At 40.4% G+C, this 9,715-nt stretch overlaps 1 protein-coding gene across 2 annotated transcripts in view; it reads right to left on the reverse strand.

Moving 5' to 3' along the window:
• Window positions 1-3,190: 3,190 nt before the first annotated feature.
• LOC126399319 (signal transducer and activator of transcription 5B-like) overlaps window positions 3,191-9,715 on the reverse strand; it is a 43,749-nt gene continuing 37,224 nt past the window's right edge. For both annotated transcript variants that reach the window (XM_050059160.1, XM_050059161.1), the window contains exon 19: window positions 3,191-9,038. In XM_050059160.1, coding sequence (XP_049915117.1) covers window positions 8,915-9,038 — 124 coding nt within the window. In that variant the 3' untranslated portion in view covers window positions 3,191-8,914. The remainder of the gene's footprint in view (window positions 9,039-9,715) is intronic.

Below are 9,715 nucleotides of genomic sequence, written 5' to 3' on the forward strand. Positions count from 1 at the left end.
CCTGGTACTATTTGGGGGGCAGGAACTACTACAGGAACGTCCTCTTGCTCGGCTCTCTCAACCGCCGTGTCTCCACTGAGAGAGCGGAGTACGAGGAAGGTTCCTGTAAAGTTACGGGCTCTGGATGTGACGTAATCGTTGCGCGACCATTTTGACCGGGGCGACGTAGGGACGTTGTTAGCTGTTAGCCGATAGCGGTGTCTGTAATAACTCAGTAAATGGCCCGTGAAAAAAACATTTTTTCCAGCGGATGTCTTAGTTACAACATGATTGAGCTAACTGGAGTAGTTTCATGTCGTATCCGACAACGGGAGGCTTTTAACAGATGCTGTTGTGAGCTGTCCCTGTCAGCTGCAGCCACTACTGATGCTTTCCAGACATCGTGATTTCCCATAACTGAATAAATACCACACATAGCAACACAAAACTGCTTTGCTAGCTCAATCATGTTGTAACTAAGATATCCGCTGGAAAGAATATTTTTTTCACGGGCCATTTAGTGAGTTTTTTTTACATGGCGGCGGAAGCTATATGAACGAGCTAACCCTCGTCTGCTGAGTTTTAAAAATGCTGGCTATTTTGTAGCTTTCTGTTCACATCACATCCCTCCTTGAGTATATCCAATCAGCACCAAGTAAACCCCAAGCCCCAGCCAGGAGTCTTTCGGGGCCGTTCTGAGTACCTACCCCGAGGCAGGGACTTGTTTAGCCCCTGTAAAAGTTCCGGAACTCTGTCCTTAGGGGGTGGTTCCTGCGGTGGAGACACGCACCAACGGCCCCGGCCCCGTAAAATTACCCCGAAGTTCCTGCAGTGGAAACGGGCCTAATGTGGTAAAGTGTTGTAGCATTGTAACTACCACCATTGGATTCCTTGACCCTGAAAATGTAGGTTTAGCAGTTAAAATCAATGTTCCACCTTATTGAGAAGTCTAGATATTACAAAACGTACATTTTACGGCGGCCATTTTGTAAATTCCAATATGGCCGCCATATAGACATCTGGGCAAATGCAAACATTGATTTTCTGAATCCTTATACAATAACCTTTCCAAAAATGTATAGTTTTGCAAATCTCCAAAAAAATCCCACAAAAGTTGAAATCTAAACATAATGAACCTGACGATTTGGGCCTAGTCCGAACAGACATGACTATATTGGAAAAGTTTTTTGTTGTTTTTTTTTGCCTGTCATCCATACGCAAACTGCAGTTCAGGCCACTGAAAATGGACCTCTAGTACAACTCTGTCCAGGGTGAAGATTTGTTAGAAACTCTGTTTTAATTATTGACATATAGACAGAGTCTTTGGTTGGTAAGGTCAGAGTGTGCACCCTTGTAACCTTTGTGAGGCTTCACAAATGTGCCGGCATCGTGTGTAATATTGAACCCAAACCCTAACCAATCTCACTCCTTTTGCTTAAACCTAACCAATCCAACCAACGAAGGCAACGAGTACTAGCCAGTCAGGAGAGTTGGGCAGGTCATTCCTTCGCTATCCTCAGAAATGAAAATTTGCCCTAGGAATGCCTCTTACTCTTGCCTCCAATATTTCCCAGAGGCCTCATGCCGTATTGCAATGAAAAAATCCCCTGCAAATCAAAAAACATTTTCCCCATGAACCGCTGTCATACAAGAGACGCCTGTAAAACTGTAGACAGGTCTCTCCCAACTCCATACAAGGGCAATCTTCATCTTTGATTTATGACAAGCCATTTGCGTTCTTCTTTCCATCTTGTGAAGCAGTTTGGCTCGACACAATCTCCAACTGGGCCTGGGCAGGAGGGTAGAAAAGGTGGCTGCACATCAGCTTCTACCTGTGTGGAGGAACGGTCAGGTGATGCTGACTGTTGGTTACAGTTTTCATTGGCAACTACAGTTGTAACATCCACATGGCTGTTTGTCCCACCATCTATTCTGGACTTTTTCAGCAGAAAAAAGCTTTTTTGCTGTTTAATTGTACATAGCTAGCAAACATAAATACTAAGCCAGTTATTACTGTTTACTGTTTATACTGACAGTTTAAGTTCACTGTATATTGGCAGGGACAAACTATGGAACTGGATATTTTGTAGCATTACAAGTGTAAAGTGCAGTCATCATTGCCACTGTAACATATCAGAGTTCTATCCATTCGTGACTCAGATCCACAAAGTCTTTTAAAATAGCTAGCATTGCTTATCAATTTGCACTATCTACAGATGGGAATACAGGAAGTATTTCATGTATTTAGTCTGACCAAAGGCAGGCAGAACATGTATCCCCACCAGGGATAAACCAGAATTACTGCCTCATGGATGTATTCCTCCGCCAACCAGTCAAGTTGCAGTTACAGTTTACATCCATGTCTGTCCAGACTCATGTAGCCATGACAGTTGACAGTGCTTCAGGTAAAGATACTGCTGCAAAGAAGCTACATATTGTAACGCATGGATGCTTTGCAAACATATGCAAGGTCACAGTGACCTTGAGCTTAGAGCACCAAATCTAGTCAGTTCATCATTGAGTCCAAGTGAATGTTTGTACCGAATTTGAGGAAATTCCCTCGAGGCGTTCTTGAGATATCACTTTCACAACAATGAGACGGACACAAGGCCACAGTGACCCTGAACTTTGACAGACAAAATCTACCCAGTTCATTGTTAGGTCCAAGTGAATATTTGTGCAAAGTTTGAAGAAATTCCCTCAATGTGTTCTTGAGAGATTTCGTTCACAAAAATGGGACAGATCGGGGCGTCGGTGGCTTAGTGGTAGAGCAGGCGCCCCATCAACAAGGCTGTTGCCGCAGCAGCCCGGGTTCGACTCCAGCCTGTGGCCCTCTGCTGCATGTCACTCCCTCTCTCTCTTTCACACTAGCCTGTCCTATCAATTAAAGGCCAAAAAGCCCAAAAAAAATCTTAATTTTTTTTTTTTTAAAAATGGGACAGATCAGGTCACAGTGGCCTTGACCTTTGATTAAAATCTATTTTTTTCATCACTGAGTCCAAGTGGATGTTTGTGCCAAATTTGAAAAAATACCCTTAAGTTATTCTTGAGATATCACTTTCATGAGAATGGAACAGACAGATGTTGCTAGCGTGGAAGCATAAACACGATAATGAAATAAGTATCAGATCAGGCTCTTAGGAAACACTCAACAATATAGAAATTTAAACAAGGAAAAAATACTGATAAATATCAATAAACAACAGTAGGATATGATTCATTACAAAACCTTTTTATTTTTACGTCCCAAATCCCAACATAAAACTTCCAGCAACATGAAGTACAATGTGGAAGTAAATATGAAATTCCCAAACAGGCTGCATGCTGTACAGAAACCAGCACACATGGCAGCAGTGAGCTAGAAAAGTCAATTACACTGAAAACAAATGTACATTAAGTTGATTCAAAAACAAGCAGGAGAAATACTGCATTAGCAAGAACATCAAATAACTGCTGGTGTGAGCATCAAAGTGCTTGTTCACTTTTACAGAGTTAGTACACCATCAACGTTTGTGTTTCTGCTTTAACAATCTAACAAAAAGCATAAGAGGCAAACGTAGCACAAGCATTGAAAAGGTGTCCTTTCTACACTCGAGTCATCAGGTATTATTTGGTTGATTATGATTCTACATTTATTTCACAGTGAGTTTTCTTGAAGTTTACTGTGTTAAAGTGGAAACAGACAACATTTCAAATCACACAGCATTTTGTTTACCACAGTTAACACCGGTTGTTCCACTCTCAGCCATTTCCGTGACTAGGAATAGAACATATATTGATAATCTTTGGCAGCTGGGGATAGTTTCCGACTGCTACCGGGGAAAACAAAAGCTCTATCCTCTTCCTGTTTTGGTTGCACAATGGTTGACCAGGCCCCCAGGAAGTGCGCCAGACTTTGTCTATGGGACATAGTGGCCAAATGATGTAATTACAACTTCTGGGTCTGTCATGTCTGGGCCCAAGAAGACTTCCTCCCATAGACTTACATTGGGAAAGAGATGTAGGTCAATCACTGGATACATTTTTTTGAGCGTCACAACCGCCGTGAAATAACTCGATTCACTATCAGGATTTAATCTATAAGGTACAATAACATTTTTAAAGTCTGGAAGAGCTGCCCAATCAAATCATTTCATACCAATTCAAGTTAGCAGAAATGGGTCCTATGATGCAAAAGTAACTGGGTAATTTTACATCAGGAAGTTGAACTATTTTGGCTTAATGTGCCACTGAACAACTTTCACAGGAATAACCAGGGGCCCAATTCCTTTGTGCCATAAATCGAATTTTCAATTTCATAAGAGTTAAGTGAAAGTGAGGTTTCTATGGTACCATCTAAATGCTGATGGTGTCATTATTCTGTAGCCATTACATTATGCAATCAACATTTACCCCATGATAAGTAAAAAGAAAAAAAATGTCTATTTCCACTTTAACCGTCATTGTGGGTGAGTCGTGTTTTCTAAAATAGACATTCTTTGGTTCAGGCTGGTTATAGTGCAGCATTAATGGCAATGGCTTTAAAATGTCCTGTATGGACAGTGCTGTCCCTTAACAATCCAAAAGGCACAGACAGATTTACAGAGCCTCTGTATCTCCACACAGAAGCTTCACAGAACATACACATTTACTGGAGATTATTACTGAAAATGGAGAAAAAGCTTTCTACGCAGGGCAGGATTCAGCCTGATCAAGAGTTCATCCATGATGAGAGTGCAGATCTGACATAATGATTGTACTGAGGTACTTTCAGAAGCAGTGTTGAACACATGGTCAACACATACTTTTGACTGAAAGAACTATTACAAAGTATGAGGTATGAGCATTCTCCTAAAGCAGTCCACTGACAGACAACTATGCTTAGCTTGTAAGACAGCAAACACAAGAACTTAAGGTTCCATTTCAACAACATATTTTCATAAATGGAATATGTTTAAGATTCTTTATGAACATGTCACTCTCATGTCATTTTTTGACTCCACTGCCCACTGAGGGCCGAATTCACAAAAGGACTGCATGGCTTTTGCGGCTGCTAAACCAGTAAAAATGGAGCAAACAGATACCGTCTAATTCACAAAGCACGCGCAGAGGGTGAAATGCTCCACTAACTGCGCTGCCAAGCAGATTGTGTCTCGGTGCTCCGGTGTTATTTGCACGTATTTAAATGAGGTAATATGCATGTATTTGGCGGAAAAATTGCCCCTTTCTATGCAAATGAGCCTCATTGATAAACAACATCTAATTCACTAACACCAGCGCTAATAGCCACACGCAGTTTGAGTGAAGTAAATAACGTCTTTAGAAAGCTGGTGCAAACTGGGCGCTCCTCTGTGGAAGCCTCTCGCCCAGACTTTCCAGTGATCGTGGCAGCAGTGATCGTCTGTTAAATCAGTCTGTAAATAATATTTTGACATTATTATTATAATCATTATTACTTTAATGGCATCCGAAGATATTGATGCGTTGAACAGGTGACAGTCTGCGGTCGTTCTCAAAACGCACTTCTGTCACGCACTTCAAAAGCAACTTTCAATAATTTGTTTTACGAAACGGGGGAAACAAACGTGAACAAAAACGGTTCCATAATTCATATTAAATTCAAAAGATAACGAAAAAACAGCTACAAGTGAGAGGGAATAGTGATAAAGTGGTCAAACTTGGTCAAATCCACAGCCTCAACCCATCCGACACTGTTAGACTGACTCACCAGCAGACATCACTACATGAGGGTATACAGTATACAGTACTTTGCCAAACAAAGTCTGCCATTGTTCTGCCACGGTGTTCTTGGCGCAAAGCCAGCATTTATACTTTGCCATGTGTGGCTTATTGCAATCAGGGGCAAATCAGGGGCAAACTGCACTCAGCTGCCAAACTTTGTGGGCGTGTTTGCGCTGGTATATCATTAGCGCAATATCCTTTGTGAATAGGACGTTAAGACGGAGCAAACTGCGGGTGCAAATGAAGTGCAATTCAAGGTGCTATCAGCGGCCGCAGTTCATTCTTTGTGAATTCGGCCCTGAGTCTGGGTTTGACTGCTCAGGACTGGATTGAAATATTTTATCAGTCTGTTGTGAAATATGATAACAGTTTTAGTCAAGTTTAGGCTCACAAAAGTTAAATGTCAAACTCACTTTATGTGTCAGCCGGGCAATTAATACTATTAGAGGTTAAACAACACAGTGGTCACTTGCTTTCAGTTACAATATGAGTAATAACTTATGGTGTACAGTGAGAGTGCAGGCCACTAGGTTCCAAAACAAGATATCCTCCATTTAGAGACATGGCTCTGACTCATACCTAAAGGGGAACTCCACTGGTTCTAGTGCAGACAACTCAGCCTCAATGAAAGATGCATCCGACAATATGAATAAAAGTGGGGATAGATTTCTCTAAGAAAACTTTTTAATTAATAAAATGTAGTATTTACATGTGAGCTCAATGAAGTACAGACTAGTAACTAGACTAGTAACTATAATATCCTGTATTCTGTACTGGCTCTTTCGCTGCTATAAAGAGTGAGATCCACCATCTCTGCCATTTCACAAATCCTTTTTGATTGTTGTTTTATTTCTCAATATATCCCTGACCTGCACTTTATCACATACTGCAAAACTTCAATTAATATCCTGAGCTTTTATTTACTTCAATTACTGAACTCAACTGGTTGATGTTTCTGACAGGCCTTTGATTCCTTTTGCACAAACTTTTGCTCAGGAAAGATGGGAAATACTATTTAATTGTTTTTTTCTAGCACTATGAATATTACTTGTATAAAAATTAGGCTATCAAATAGCATATCAATAGTGAAGCATTCATTTGATCTAGCTCTGATAAACAACACATCTAGGCCCACCTGATAAACAGAGACGGAGAAGCCCTTTTTACACAGAGATGGCCCTATAGAGCCACTGAAAAGTCCATCTTAAGGGCCCTTCTTTGCGTCTTTACACAGAACCAAACAACAGCGGCATCATGCTTCAGTGTGTGATTTTAGACAGTATGCTGGCATCACAGAAGTGAAAGTGAAGAAAGAAGAGGAAAGTAGTGAGAATGGAGAGAACACTAAACAGAGGAAGGTAAAGAAAATAAAATAATGTTTGAGTTAAAGTGCGGTCGTTTGATGAACACAGTTAGCATAGAGTTAGCAGTGGATTCATATGATAATATTCACAGCTTGGATTTATTTTCATAAATATGGTTTTGATTTTTTTGATTACTGGACCCTTACACGACTAAATAAAATGGACACATTCAGATTTCAAAGGTTCAAAGGTAGGGAGTCACCACTTTTTTGTCTCTGTTGTTTTCAATGACAGTGTGTCTTTATGAATTGTTCTTTGGTGCTCATGGTTTCACTAAAATAAACTGAATGATTGAATTGTGGAGAATCTAACTGAGCTAACAATGTGTAGTATGTCCATAGTGACAAAAGGTTACACATTTATATCTGTATGTGCGATCTAAGCAAGTTAGAACTACCTCAAGCAGGGAGCCAACGACCCGGTGGGCTTTGAGAGGTTTTATATCCCAAAAAATTCTACCTAAATAAACTGTTTCCCAGCATTAATGGCAACCAATGAGACGTTTATTTGTCAAAACATGTAGCAACACCTGGCCAATAAAAGGGACTCAGTATTTATCCCCGGCTGTGCTTTAAATTGAAGTTTTAAAGTATACTGTAAATAATGTATTAAAAATCAAACAGCACTTACACGGTGTCTGACGCATACTCTGCTCTGAATGGCTGATGATCACTATTACGTGCATCACTAAGGAGAGGACAGGTGTTAAAGTATTATACTTTTTTGGCCTGGATTATTAACCTGTGCTGTTATCTAGTGAGTATAAATAACAAATTACACTACTCTAACACTACCTAACACTTCACCTATTCTGAAGTTTAGAAGTCTTATCATTGCAATGAATCCACCTTGTCTGTGCAATCCTCCAAATATTCTTTATAACTAATAAAAACCCTCACTTGTGTGGTTTAGCAATCTGTGTGCATGCATGACCACATCAGTATATTTTGCTATGTACAGCCTGTGAAAACAGCTGTATGCAGTCTTCTATGGTTTTAGAGGAGTTTGTCATGCCTCCAAAGTGTTTGGAGACTTTATAAATGACTGGTGGTGTGAAGTTAAATATGGTGTGCAAGAGAGGGAGATGTTACTGAGTTGCATTATGGGAAGGTAATGGATCCAGTCTTTTTGGAGCTTCATCTACAAACAAGATTAAAGCCAGGATATTTTGGCAATCATTAGTGGACTTGACTTGCACCACTTTGTTTTTTTTGTTTTTTTAATCTATCTGTCCTGATTTCCCCCAACTTTATAAAAGTGAAATACTAAAACCACTGGAGTACCCCTCTAACACAAATACAGTTAATCAGTACTTTCTACTACTTTGGGTGAACAACTGGTGACCTTCAGCAATTCCTTTCTACGTTTCCAGGCTTAAAAACACAAATCTCTACAAACAGTTTGTCTACTGTGACTTTTTTATGCAAAAGTCTCTCATTGCCAGCTAAAAGCTCATCAGGCATATATGACTGCAAAGCTAACATAAAAAATGACTGTATATCTTTTTGTATAAATCCCATTGACCCAAACCTGCTACACACAAACCCTGAGAAACTATGGTAAGCGAGAGAGGGCATTAACACCAGCCTCTGTCAAATATTAATAATACTGATTCTGAATGGTACGATTATTTTCTCTACAAAGACACTTGGGTTAGTGGATGGTTGTTCATTACCAGACCTGTTCTCTTTTAAAACCTCTGTGGGAACTAAAACAGAATATTCACTGTGATGTGGATCTGCCAGAGGGACTGATGGAACACAGGAAATGTTTTGCCGTGGCTACATTTATGGGTGTTTCTGTTAGGTAAGACGGACACCTGAAGGTGTGCAGCAGGTTCGGTTTCAGGTTCAGGACTGCTGACTGCTCCACTGGTTGGCCATAGGCCTGCGGAGCAGCTCCTCCACATGACGAGCCACGTCCATTGTGTCTTCCAGGTCGAAGTCTCCATCTGCATCCAACATGGTGTCACTCCTGACAGGACAACAGCAGACACGGATGACACACTTTATGAGGGAGGTTCATGGGAAAATTAGCTTTTCCTGTTGGATTTTCTACATCATACTTCATTAGTATCACCCAGGACACACTGTATATACTTGAGCAAAGTATACTCTAAATAACACATAAAACTACATTCCTTATAACACATAAAACTACTATCTCAAACCAGCATTAGTCAAACATGATGACATGACTCTGTCTTACAGAAATGCACAGGGGAATTTCCTTGCAGCATTCAACTTGTTCTCATACACACATTGATTAATTGACCATGTCATCTTAATCAATCATCTTGAAAAGCTGATTGGTCTTTCTGACTGTGTGTTACAGTGGTTAAAAATAAACATCAAAGGTAGAAAGGTTTATGTCAGTCCTGGAGATCATGTGTCTGAGAAACATGACCTCTGATTTGGGGTTGCACAAGGGAGCTGCCTTGGTCCATTATTATTCTCACTGTACATGCTGCTACTTGGTGACATCCTACTGTTAACTTATAAAGCTCTAAATGGTCAAGCTCCATCATATCTTAGTGAGCTCATAGTGCCATATTATCCCACCAGAACACTGCGCTCTGAGAACGCAGGGTTACTCGTGGTCCCTAAAGTCTCCAAAAGTAGATCAGGAGCTAGAGCCTTCAGCTATCAGGC

The sequence above is a fragment of the Epinephelus moara genome, chromosome 13, assembly GCF_006386435.1.
Source record: "Epinephelus moara isolate mb chromosome 13, YSFRI_EMoa_1.0, whole genome shotgun sequence".
In the NCBI taxonomy this organism is placed as follows: Eukaryota; Metazoa; Chordata; class Actinopteri; order Perciformes; family Serranidae; genus Epinephelus; species Epinephelus moara.